The 13,322-nt window shown below is 40.3% G+C and overlaps 1 protein-coding gene across 1 annotated transcript in view; it reads left to right on the top strand.

Annotated features, from left to right (window-relative positions):
- BRIP1 (BRCA1 interacting helicase 1) overlaps nt 1–11,095 on the top strand; it is a 47,318-nt gene extending 36,223 nt beyond the window's left edge. The window contains exons 17-20 of the mRNA XM_066333510.1: nt 5,538–5,650; nt 7,053–7,135; nt 8,518–8,826; nt 9,536–11,095. Coding sequence (XP_066189607.1) covers nt 5,538–5,650; nt 7,053–7,135; nt 8,518–8,826; nt 9,536–10,383 — 1,353 coding nt within the window. The 3' untranslated portion in view covers nt 10,384–11,095. The remainder of the gene's footprint in view (nt 1–5,537; nt 5,651–7,052; nt 7,136–8,517; nt 8,827–9,535) is intronic.
- Nucleotides 11,096–13,322: the final 2,227 nt, after the last annotated feature.

Below are 13,322 nucleotides of genomic sequence, written 5' to 3' on the forward strand. Positions count from 1 at the left end.
AGTACTGTGAGGAAAAAAAAAAAAATCCCAAATAGAAAGCGGGGAGGAGAAAATAATTTCTGGAACTTTCATGGGTGCTGAGATACCTCAAAAGCCTTTTTCTTCCCTCTTTTCCCCAAAGAACAACAATTAGAAACAGTCCAAACCCTTCTTGCATCCGACAGAAATTGTGTTAATTAAGAAAACGAAATGCTTTGAGAGGCAGAATCTGTGGGAGCAGCTGTAAGCTGGTGAGGAACAGAGGAACAATTCCCATCCTGTTCCCATCCTGTGGCTGGGAACTGTGAGCTCAGGTGACAGTGGGGACAAGAGGATGCCATTTCTGCCCTGCTGCTGCCAGGATAATGCCAATAATGTTGGCCCAAATCACAAACCCATCCTTGAATATATCCCAAAGTGAGATAATCTAGTGAATCCAAACCCCCCCTTTGCCTTCAACAGTTCACTTTTCCAAACAACAACAACAAAAAAAAAATCCAAGTGATTTTCTCGTGTTTCTCCTGTCCTTAGCAAGTCATGATGACCTTTGAGTTTCTGCTGTGCTGTCAGAGTGTGTTGGGGCTCTGGCAGTGGGGATGAGTGACACTCCTGCTCCCCTCGGAGCCCCAGTGCTGGACCTCAGGGGAACCTCCTGGATTCCTTCCACTCCTGGTTCACTGGAAACGAACTGGATTTTCTCTTCAGAGCAGAGTTTTGGTTGGGTTGGGTTTTAATCAGTGTGCAGTCCCAGGCACAGGGAGGCTGAGTCCATGGGCCTTTGTCAAAGGGAAAACTCCCAGACCTGGGGATGCCACAGGGTGGAGCTGACAGCACCAAAAGTGTTCAGTGCTTGCAGCGTTCCCCACCTCTCTCAGACTGGGATTCAGGGTGAGAGCACTGGGAAGGATTTGGCCATGAGATAGCTGGTGAGGTCAGGATGAGAGGAATTGAGCTCTGCACAAAGCAGAGGGGCTGCCCTGGAGGTGCCACTTCTGAGGGACAGGGCTTTGCTTTTGGCTTATTTGCCTTTACCTTGAAGCCATACCTCACATTTAAGCTTTTGGGTTATGGGGAAACAAGCCAGCAGTGTTTCCCTCTGTGTGGCTTATTTGCCACTTTTTCTCTCTCTAGTTTTGGTTATATCTCCATTTAATCCTAATATTTTTCTATGTCCCCTGTGAGACAGAGCAAGTCTGAGATCTGGATTGCTTCCTTTTTTTTTTATTCAGTGTTATCCAAGGAAGGCAGTTTTGATAAGTGCACGTAGGAGTTTCCAGGCAGAAAAGGTCACCTGAGCAATCTCTGTGTAACAGCATCCTGCTGATAATTGAGCAGTACAAATATTGATCACGTCTCATTCATAGTCTGGGGGATTTCATAAGGAAATGCAGTATTTATATATGAAAATAAAAGTCTTATATTTGTGCCTAGTGACCCTACTTGGTTATATGGACTCATTAGAATGACCTTAATAAATTACTGGAATTGACAGAATCTAGTTTGGTAAAAATCAGCTAATAAGCATTTTTCTAATTCCGTATGATTTATGTATTAACACTGCCCTTGGAATGCTTGGAACATTCAAAGATAAAATCCTGCCATAATATCCTTTTCCTGTGGGTGAATAAATGGAAATATTGTGTTCAGACACAGCTTTGAGTGGGTCTGTGAGGGGTGAGGGTGTTTGAAGCTTGTTCTGTGACTCACCCAGGTCTTTACATGTGCATTATTTGTCCTAAACCTCCCAGCCCTTGTTACTGCTTTTGAAGTGAGTGAAATGCTGCACTGTTCAGTGCTGCTTCTATTGAAGAATGTTCAGATGTAAAAAGAAAAGAAATGGGTTTTCATGTCTTAACTTTCCTGCGCTCACAAACTTTTATGGTTCCTTGGCATTCGTCAGGAGGAAAGTAGATGGCAAGTGTGTTCCTGAAAAATTCTAATTATTGCTATTTCAGGTGGAAGAGAGACTCTAAGTGGACACATGAGATTTTTAGGACTGGAGATTTGCTTAAAAAACATTTTTATGTCTTTCTGGGGATGGAAGTGGGGAGTGACCACCTGGTATTTTTTCTGCTTGTTTGTTTTTAAGACGTGGGGAATTAGTAGATGTTAAACATGAATGTGTCTTTAAATTTTTTTTTTGATAATGTGAGCAATGGTTTTTGTTTTCATTACTATTTTTCCTCTCATAAAACCAGAGAAACAAGTTAGTGGAATGGCAGAAAACATTTCTATGCATTTTCTGGTTTTTCTTTTCATGGAGGAGTGTTGGGGAGGAAAGGGCATGATGCAGGTGTGGATGTGCCACCTCCACCTGTGCAGGCAGTGACAGAACCCCAGTGACACTGGCCTTTCCCAGCTCTTTTCTCTTCCTTTAACCTACCACAGCAAACAGGAGGCAGTTGGACATGTTTGGGAGGTGATGCCCTGTCAAAGAATGGGCCTGACTCGTTAAACAAAAATAATTCCAAACTGTTACTTATATTTGTTCTTAAAAAGCGAAGTTTGTATTTGGTTCAGCGAAATAACGCATTAAAAATACCCTTCAAAACTTTGCCAGATGAAGTAAAACCAAACACAGTTCATTTTGCTGATTTCAATTGCACAAAATAAACAAATGGGCTTAGCCCATTCAACCTTCACGTTGTGGTACTGGCAGGGATAAATCAGTTTACAGTGTTCTGATTGAGTTTTCTTTAGAAATAATTAGTCCATAAGAGACTGATATTTGTGTACCTTGCTGCTAAATGCTGTTTGTTCATTCTGAATAAACCTGGCTCAGCCTGGTGTGTTGCTAAAAGGCTGCAGATCCTGTGTGGGAATATGCAGGTTATTTTGGGGGTCAAAACCAAGCTGTAGTTTTTGAGTTGCTCTTCTCAGCTTTGTGCCATGAACTAACTCATGTAATCCATGGTCAACACAGTATAAATCAATTTATATCCTGAATTCATCTGAGTTTCTTCACGTGAAGGAATATCACCACAGGTAGCTTATTTTAAAATCTAATGTAACAAATGTCATTTAATGTTCTTGTCATTGGAGAAGAACCTCTGTTGCTAATTCTGTTTGAAAAATACACTCGAGTTGTAGCACAAGCTGCCTCCAAGTATCTTCCCAAGCTTTAAAAAAAAATAAAAATTGTTCATGGCATTTATCATTTCTCGCTGCTGTTTCCCAGTTCATCTTGCAGAGTGAAAGATGTCGAGCTAATTAAGCATTAAAAGCAGGAGACTGTGCAGGTGGAACGTGGGGAGATTGGAGTGAACGTGGCTGTGCCCGTGACCTCCCAGACAGATCAAAGCCTAATCTGGGTGACAGCTACAGGATGGCAGAGCTTGCCAGGGGCCTTGTGCAGCTCTTTGTCTGCAAATCCTGCCCCAGAGCTGGGAGGATGTTTTTAAGGATGAACAGGTAAAAGTAAAAGGCTGTCTTTTGACATTTTAACTAATCCCTTCTAGCCTGTGCTTTCCTGCACATTGTGGATATTTGCTAGCAGGAGGCACTGGCTTTTTCACATATGTAACATGTCAGCTTGAATCTGGCCTGGGATTGATGGGGGGAAATGCAGCAGTTCCACAATGAAATAGATTCTGATTGCATTAAAATGACAGGCCCTGGCCTTTTACCTGCAACAGCCTCCCCCTGCAAACTGAACTCGCAGCAATGCAGGTTGGCATCCTCCCTGCTGAGGCAGGAGCACTGCAGGGACAAAACAGAACGGGTATTTTCTGGTCACCCTCTTAAAATTAATATAAGGAAGTTTTAGAGGTAGGTCACACACTTAGAGCGAAGGGGTTTGGGTTAAAAATCCCCCCAGACTCATGGGGTTTTATATTGAAAAATGGGGTTTATAGAGTTTGAGCAATGAAATGTCACTGGTGGTGTGCATACAAGCAATAAACTCAATAACACTGGCATGTATTAGAAGAATGTGGAAATAATGTATTTTATTTAGAGGATCTGACTGGTTGGCATTTTACTGCTACTTCGGTGAATTTATGCACATATTTAAATATGCACATATTTCAAAATAATGTCATTTTTCAGCATAAGACACAGGAGCAGTTATTCCAACACTGCACAGTCTGCTGGCAAAGTGAGGGGCTGGTAAAACTCCATTTGTCCCAAATGGCCAAAATCTTACTGATAACAAAATTCTTCAAAAAAATAAATCCTTATAAAACTGACCAGGACTAGAAGACAAACACAAAACACACACACAGGAGTGTATTGTCAATGGTTATGTTTTAAAGGCTTCAGTGAACTTTTCCAACATCATTCCTCATTTCCAAAGGTGAGCAGTACCCTTTTCTTTCTCCAGGTAGTATTTCAGTTTGTAGAAATGCACAGATAAAGCCAAGTTCCTTTTTAAGGAATTGTTTAATGTTCATAAACCATTCAGAAGAAATCATCTTCTGTTTGGAAAATTACAGAAGGAAACCTCACATGCCAGTCAGTAAATTCTGAGTGACTGGAACAAATATTAAATCTGTGAAATCAAACTGAATTTACTTTCTGGCTGTAAAGATTGAATTTGTAAATTTGACAGGCAATTTAAAGGGCATAAGTACATAAAATAAAATTTCTTATCCAAATGCAACTTGAAAGTTACCTGTCAGAAGAGGTTAGAAGTCTGCTGTTTTCTCTCCTGAAGCGTGTCCTTTCACTTGTCAGTTTAGAAAGGTTAATACTGTACAAAAGAGCAACAGAAAGACCCTTTTTGGTGTAGTTTTGTGCTTGTTTAAAAAAAAAAAATTCAATTCCACTCGCTGAATAGTAATAATAATAAATCCTTTTGATACAAAGAATGTTCTAATGCCAATTGTTCCAGTTCACAGCAGGCAGTGGGATTGGGAAAGGCAGGCAGGGTATTTCTTGGGCAGCTCATCCCAGGTTTTGAAGCATCAAGGATGAGTTTTTAAAAAGGGGAAAAGGGTTTTTTTCCTGCCTGATCTCCCCGTGCTCTCCAGTGAAACATTTCCAAACCTCAGGAGGTGATGCTCAACTGGGAATTTTGCTTTTGGGTCTCTCACTCCTGGTCCCTGGGAGAGGCCTCTCTGTCTCTAAAGCTCTTTTGCAGCTTCTGTAGAGGAAGAAAAGTTGGATTTGCTCGACCCTCACTTGGAAAAAGCAGGGTCTGGTCCCAGCTCTGGGTGAGGTTTTGTGATGAAGGGAAGGATGGAGAGCTCCAGTGGGGCATTTCCTTTTGGAAGAGCCAATAAATCTGGGGTTTGGAGTCCATCTCCCTGTACCTGCTTTGGGGTTTTTTCACCTGTCTGAACAGTTTATCCTCCTCTCTCTGGCACAGAGCTTTGGATGAGTGTGTGCTGTTCATGTCAATACATTTAAATTATTGGAACAGGTCACAGCTAAGGGCGATTTTAGAAGCCAGAATTGGCTAGTGTACAAAATACAGAGTTGAAACTCTGAAGCACAATTTATATATTCTCTTATTTAATCCATGTTTGCTTGTTTCCCCCTTTTAGAATTAAAAGGGTGAATCTCCTTTTCAACAGCATTAATAAACCAAATATTTGATGGTTTCTTTCTTTTCTTAGGTTGAATTAAAGAGGAAGTACAATGACCAGCACAAAAGTACAAGAGGCCTTTTATCAGGGAGTCAGTGGTATGAAATTCAAGCTTACAGAGCTCTCAACCAAGCCCTGGGAAGGTGAGATAAACATAACTAAAACTATATAAATTTGTAGGACTTGTTTTCAGGGAGATCTTTAAGGATTTATTCCCCACTTTTAGCACCAAGGGGTAAGTAAGGCCAGACCTCTAATATTGCAAATTTTGTCTCTTGAGCTGCTCTGTGCTGGCAGCTCTCTGCTTTTCAGCCCATTGTGCACTTGAGCATTGTTATAATTCAGAGATTTTGTTTTACATTCACTTCAATTCAGTTGAATTTTTATTGCTCATAGTCCAGATATACAGAGAGGAAAAAAAACCCACAAGCAAAGACAAATATTTCCTGGGCCTTAAAGCATTTGAAGATCCTTAGGACTTTTCCCATGGACTAATTGTTCACACTCTCAGTGGGCTCAGAGCAGTTGTTTGATATTTAGCCTACAAGTATTTTTGAAAGGGAGAAATAGCAGTGGGGTTTTTCAGACCTTTGCAAAAGGTCAATTCAATTATTGTGCTCACTGATCTCTTCCCAGATTTAGAAGAAGTGGTATGGTTTCCCTTTCCTAGATGGAAAAATCCCCCCAAATGTTATTAACAGGGTGGAATTAATTCAGTCTCCTTTAACAAAATTTATCATATAAATAAAGATTAGAAGTGGCATCCATATCTCTCATAGGTGCATCTGTCATGGACACTGAGGCACAGAAACAGCAGCTGGAAAACTCTTCCTATTTCAATTAGTCCTAATGCAAATGTGATGACATAAATGAAGGCTTAGAGGGAAAATTGAGAGAAATGGTAACATTAGGAAATCTCATTGTGGATTCTTGTTGTTACAGGCCTGATTTCCTAAATTCCTCTTTGGAATAGAAGAGCATTAATTATAAAAGGTTAAGGAAACTCTCAGTTGGGGAATACCAATAGCGAAATAATAACTGTGAAATCAGCTGGAACTTAAATCAAGTTTTAGTCACAATTACTTATAGTTTAATTTATCATTTGGATGGTCTAAACTTAAATGGAGAAAATAGGCTTCCATTCTGACATAAAGGTACAAATTCCTTATAAAACCACGAGCCAAACCTGAGATGTAGGGGAGGATTTTGATAAAACCAGAACATTCCTCCAAGCTGGCAGGAAGCTCTATAACATTTACCCTGCCCAGTTAAGAGTGGAAAACAAATTATGTGCTTTGATTGGCTGTTGAATATTTGTGAGATTTATTTTTAATTTAGCTGTTTCCATGTAAATTCAACAGCTGAAGGAAAGTGGAGCTTCCCTGACACCCGTAACAATTTTTGGTGCCTACAGTAGAAGAGCACTTCCTGTCCAATTTTTCATATTCCAACTGACTCAGAGCAATCCCTGTTCCCTAATTCCCACAGATGTTTTGCTGTGTGCCCTCTGATTTCATAAAGACTCTTTTTCCCCCTCACTTTTAGGTGTATAAGGCACAGGAATGACTGGGGGGCTCTCATTTTAGTTGACGACCGCTTCAGGAATAACCCCAATAAATACATAACTGGTAAGAGGTAAAAATCTTTTGGGGAAATTCCCTAATTTTGGAAAATACTGAAAAATCTGAATTGCAGAAATGTGGTTGTACAAATCCAGGTGAATAGGAAGGGTCAGAATGGGCCACAAGCATGGAACAGGAATGGACCTGCTGAATATTCAGTATACAAAAAGGGTTTTCTGTTTGTAGTTTTATACTGGGTAGAAATAAATGCAGGTGAAATAAAACAGATCCTGCACACAACCTTTAAATAAATAAAAAAAAAATTAGAAAAGAAACTGCTTGGGAATGTGTTTTTACCTTTGTTCCTGCCCTTTTTGCTGGGCAGAGCTGAGCTCAGCAGCCCATGCTGGGCTTAGTCAGCAGGTGGAGCTCAGCTGCTGCAGTTGAGTCCAGCTCCTTCTCTGATGTACTAAAAATGCATCCAAATTATTGAAATAAGCACAAGAAATTCATAGAGGAGCACAAAAAAATCCATATGTTCAAGACTCGGTAAGATTTCTTTCTCTAAAAAGTAAAACTTCACAGAAGAATGAAATTCTCTGTTGTTGTTTGGGGCTTTTTCTTGTTTATTTTTTTAAATTGATATTCAAAGAATATTTAAATGGGTTCAAAAACATTTTTTGAAATCGAGTCAGTTTTTACTTGACCCCTGTGTGCTCCAATATAATCTAAAAAGCTGTTATGCTCAAGCCATCTGATATTTAAGAATTTTAAATATAATTTTGAGAAGAGCAGGTTCTAATAAAACCTGTAGTTGTAGAACAGTTGTGATTCTTTCTGAGTTCCTATTAATTAATCTGACGCAAGGTTGTAAAGAGCTTCATTATATTCAAATCTTTATCAGACCCTGTTAATATGATAATAAATAGCTGTACTCTGTGTAAGTTGCTTTTAAATAATTCATGATAACAAGCTGGATGAACACCCAGGCATCAAAGAAATATAATGATGTTTGTGCAAGGCAGCAGTTTGAACCTAAAAAGAAATACGGGCAAAACCAATACAGAAAATGACATTTTATGGGGAAGTCATTGTTGTGTTATATTTATTAGAAATTTCCCTGTGGAGTTAAGAATTTTTTAGGGAGAGAAGACTTTTAATTTCTTATTTATTCCAGTACTGTGAGAAAAAATCCCAAATGGAAAGTGGGAAAAGAGGAAAAAGGGAAAAAAGGCTCTTAATAGAAAAAGAAGGATATTTTTAGTTTGCTGCCATTGAATAAATCAAATTCCCAGGGCCGGAAAAGAGGAATAGTTGTAGCTTCATGAGCAAATCCTTGAAATCTTTGAGACTGGGCAATGTTTGCCCTCTTAGGGCGCCGTTTCCTGGTGTGAAGCCCAGTGCTGTGTGCTGTTATTTTGCAGTGAGATGTCTCTGTGTCCCCTCAGGACTGTCCAAGTGGATCCGGCAGCAGCTGCGGCACCACGGCAGCTTCGGCAGCGCCCTGGAGTCGCTGCACGCCTTCGTGCTCAGGAACCAGCAGGGTGGGGATCCTCCCCCAGGGCTCAGCTCCCCGTGCCCTGCGCACCCCGGGCTCCTCTCACAGAGCTCTCAACAAGAGCCCACCTTTCCTCTGTCCCCTGATGGTAAAAGGCAGGAGCAAAACTGCTCCGAGGTCGATTTTCCGGCAGCCGTCGGTGCGGTTCGTGCCCCAGCGCGGGATCAGCCAAGTGACAGCATGGCAGCACTCAGACAGAGTATGTTCATTTCCACTGCCAGCTTCAAATGGGGAGGTGCATCTCCCTTCGTTTGGAAGAAAGAAATGCTTTTTTTTAAAATTACAGAAGTGCTATAGTGGAAAATGATAATTGTTCACAAATGCGGAGGAGCGGTGCTCAACAGACTGAAATTAATTCTCCTTCCATCTGGTTGTCTTAAAAGAATAATCTTTGATAAGTTTATAGTACAATCAAAAATGTTTTCATTTTAATTTCTTTTTCCATTGAACACCATGAAGATCATTTAAAATATATTTGAAACGCATCAAGTTTAAAATTATTGCAAGTGGAGCCCTGGTTGGAGCCACATCTGTTGTTTAGACATTGCTGGGAGACACCTTCCATGTGATCTCCTCTAGTTCCAGCTTCACAAGGAAAAGCCATCCCTAAATGTTAGGGAAGGTTCTGATTTCATTTCAATCCAGAAAGGTGAATAAGATAAGAGCACAGTATAAAAGATTACAAATTTCAAATCCAGCCATATTCTACCTTTATGTGCCTGGTAATTTATTCATTTACTGAAAACAGCTCATGTGCTAAGATAGTTACAACATCTGGGCTTTTGTTTGTGTTATTGTTTATAATGAACGCTGTAAAATCATTGTAAACCTTCTAAAACAGTAATTCTGATGTGCTAAACATATTGTAAATCAGATAGAACTCATTTATGTTTTGTGATTTGTCACAGGTGACCAGAAAGTTGATGTAGAGAGCCATTCTCACCACCCAAAACAGAGAAGGAAACACATGGACAGCACCCCACAAATGCCAGCAATTAAAACAGAGACAGAAGAAATGAATGGTTGGACCAATGCCGATGTTGTGGAAGAGATTTGCTGCTCTGAACCACTGACTTCAACTCCTGAAGCCAAGAACTGCAGGGCCACAGGCAGCAGACAGGAGCCTGTGAACAGGCCTAGTGACCTTCTTGATCATTTAAACCAATGCCAATCATCACTAATTGCAGAACATGAACCAAGTGGGCCAGAATCATGTTTGGAAACAGCTCGATTTTCAGTTAAAAATGCTGAGGCTCCAGTTGCTGAAGAAGATCCTGGAAAGCTGCAGCTTCCAGCTGGGCCCTGCAGGGAGTTCCCTTCAGCAGCAGGGAGAGCTGAGCCTGCAGCATTAAACGTGGATGAGGATGAGGATGAAAGCATTTACTTCACCCCAGAGCTCTATGATGATGCAGAGCCAGAGGGAGAGAGGACTGAAGCCCCACTTCCAGGCTGCTGCAGCCCTGGGAATTGGGTGGAATGTGGGAACTCCACAGTCCCTGCTGAGCTTTTTGCCACCAACACCTCCGAACCACAGAACAGGACTGAAAAAGCTGAGGCTGGCAGAAATCCCCCTGGAATCCTGGAAAATGTGAGGAGCAGGGCCGGTGCAGGGGATGCTGTAGAGGTGGCAGCTGCAGCAGGAGCAGAGCAGGGAGGATCTCAGGAGATGGGCACCCCTAAAAGGAAACTCAGCCTTTCCAGATCCCGAAATAAAGGTGTGTCATCCTATCTGCTGGGCAATGGTGGCACCTGGTGACAGTTTCTGTGGGAGCTGTGGGGAGCAGCCCTCAAAACACCACGGGGCTGCTGCCCCTGCCTTGTCCTCATGGAGCAAGAGCTGCCCTCAGGCTCCATTCCTCATTTTATTTTGGGGGTTTTCACTGGGAGAGTTTTGCGATGTGCGGTTTTCTAGAGATAAAATGAAGATTCTTCATCCTGACTTCATGGCTAAAGAACATCAATGGCTGGAAATTCTGAATAGGAGCCCAAGTAGGATCTGGCTTGGAATTATTGGTTTACCCATTACAGATTTCATTAATCCACCATTAAATGCAGTCAAATACTTGGGTTTTTCCTCAGAAAGCAAAACACCCATTTAACCAAATTATGGTTTTGTGCATTTGTTGGATTGGGGTTTTTTAGGAAAATATTTAGAAGATTATCTTTGCAGATCAAGTCAGAGAGAGGTTGAGCCTCAATACCAAAACAGGTGTATTCTTCAGTACTTTGATTCCTTCCAATTTCTTACATCAAAATGTCCAGCAGGAGCTGTGAACATTTTGATTTTTGATGAAGATGAGAAGCTTCTTCAGAGAAAAAAATTGAAGTTTCTTTAGATTTTCATTTTGTGAGAGGATCTCATTTCTTTGGTTGAATTCTGTGTTTATTCATGTCAAAACCTGTTCTCATTTGTATGTCCTACAAGCACTTTTTACATGTAACATATAAAATGTAAATTGTACACAAAACTCTTTGAATCTTGCCCAGTCTATTTTTTTGAAGTATTTTAAGGTTTCTTTCATTTACTGCAGTGAAAACAGCCAGGATTTTTCTGTAATAAAACATGCTGACTTTTCAAGAAAAGATTGTTCATTGCCATCCTACAATCATAGGAAGATACAGGATTTTTGCAATCTAAAGATTGGCTCATAGATATTGATTTTTTTTGTTTGAGAGTAGAAATTAAATTATTATTAACTGGTTATTTTCTGTAGAAGTTCCTCTAAATAATATTTTCAGTCCATTTCTCCAGAGCTGTGAACATGCTCGTATCAATAGGATTTAAACTGTGCCCTTTCTTTACACAGCAAATTCATCTTTATGAAACTGGACACTGCAAGAATGGGAAGAACATTTAATTTCTTTAACTGGCAGTATTTGGCATTAGGTTCAGTTTTTGCAATATTGATGATCAAACTTCCTTGGTTTAGGTACTCTGGATTTCACTGATGGGTTTGATTTCATTAAATAGGGAAGAAATTCCAGTATTGAAAACCTCTGACACATCCAAAGAAAAATATTCTTAATTTCTGTGTAAATAATGCTGAGGTTCCTGTTGGTCCCTGGCCTCTGTCCTGTCCTGGCAGGTGCTTTGCAGCCACATTCCTCAGTGCTCCTAAATCTTCTGCACCAAACCACTTCGTGCAGTTTTCTGAACAGACCACAGAAATCACTTAAGCTTTGTGACTTGTCTGCTCATCCAGTGGCCCACAGTCTCTGATTTGTCTTTTCAGGAGATTTGTCTGTCTTTAAATCCATAATATTAAAAAAAAAAAAAAAAAGAAGAAGAAAATCCATCTCCTTTTCCTTATCTGGAGCAGATTGTTCCTTTCTTGAGCTTGTGGTGCCTCTTCCTTTGATGAGAAATCCTCCCAGGCAAGGCCTGCTCTGTGTCAAATCACACTCATTCCAACTTTCTATCAAATTAACCATTATTTCTAAAACATGTCTTGAAACCTCAGCACCTGATACTCTGATTTCTTGAAAAAAAAAACCAAAACAACTCTCCTCTAAAAGCTCAAATCAACAGGTGGATCCAACCCCTTTGTGTTCTGCTGGGTTTGGAAGGTAAGGGGTGGACTGTTAATTTGGTGTAAATTCATTCTTATTTTGTCTTTAATAACTGTGTTGTGTGGTATTTTAGAGGTAAGAATATTCTTTCTAGGTAATATATTTATGGTAGTTTTCAGGATTAAATGCTGCCCAGTCTGCAGATTGAAGGGAAGTCAATATACTGAATTTCTTACAATTATTCATTTGGATTTATCACATCTATCAAGGCTAAAATACTAAATATGCTTTTCCTACTTTGATGTAATAGCTCAGTATAACCTCTGTTGCCTAAAATAATAACAAAATCTTGAATTTATTCAAGGATTGAAAGTTCAGAGGAGATGCAGGAGAAGGAAAGCTGCCCTTAGGCAAAGTGGCTCCTCCCGAGACAGAAAGGTACCACATCCATGGATTAAATACCTGTCGTGAGTGTTAAGGTGCAAGGGAAATTAAGAATAATTTCTTATATCATTTCTCCAGTGAAATAATACAACGAAATAATTTCCTGCTGATATGCAGAGCTCTGGTTTGCACACTCAATAGATAGCTTTTGTTTCTTGTGGGGAACACAAAGGCACCAACCATCCCATCCCCAGGCCCCTTTGCAAAAATTCCCAACAAATTGATAGCCTGCAGTGTTACAGGCTGTAAAATCCCTCCTGTTTTATATGACAGTGTTTCTATTTAAGTAAGCTTAAACACTTTTAGCCTGGTGTATATTCAATTATTAACTAATATAAGTGATAAGCATCCGCTCGGGCTCCTTTGAGTGTTTCAAGTACTGTATTTCTCTGAAGCAGTTTGGACAGATTCAATTTGATTTATATTTAAATGCTTCAATCTGCATAGTCACTTTATGCAAATCAGTATTTTCATGCATTTGTGCATAGCCTTGTTTGAAGGAGACACACAGCCAGCCTTGCAGGAAAGGACTTCATTGTGTTGTCTGTGGAGCTGAAATCCTGCCCAAAGCACAGGGTAAGATCAGTTCTGTCCTGGGCAAGGATGGGATTCCTCATCCACCCTTTTACTTCCCCAGTTTTGGATGCTGGAGGGATATTTTAGAATTGTTGGTTCGTTTCTCCAATGGATTTGCCATCAGGATAAATGAGACCTGCAGGAAGGCTTTGAGGGGAGACAGGG

The sequence above is a fragment of the Sylvia atricapilla genome, chromosome 20, assembly GCF_009819655.1.
Source record: "Sylvia atricapilla isolate bSylAtr1 chromosome 20, bSylAtr1.pri, whole genome shotgun sequence".
Taxonomy (NCBI): Eukaryota; Metazoa; Chordata; class Aves; order Passeriformes; family Sylviidae; genus Sylvia; species Sylvia atricapilla.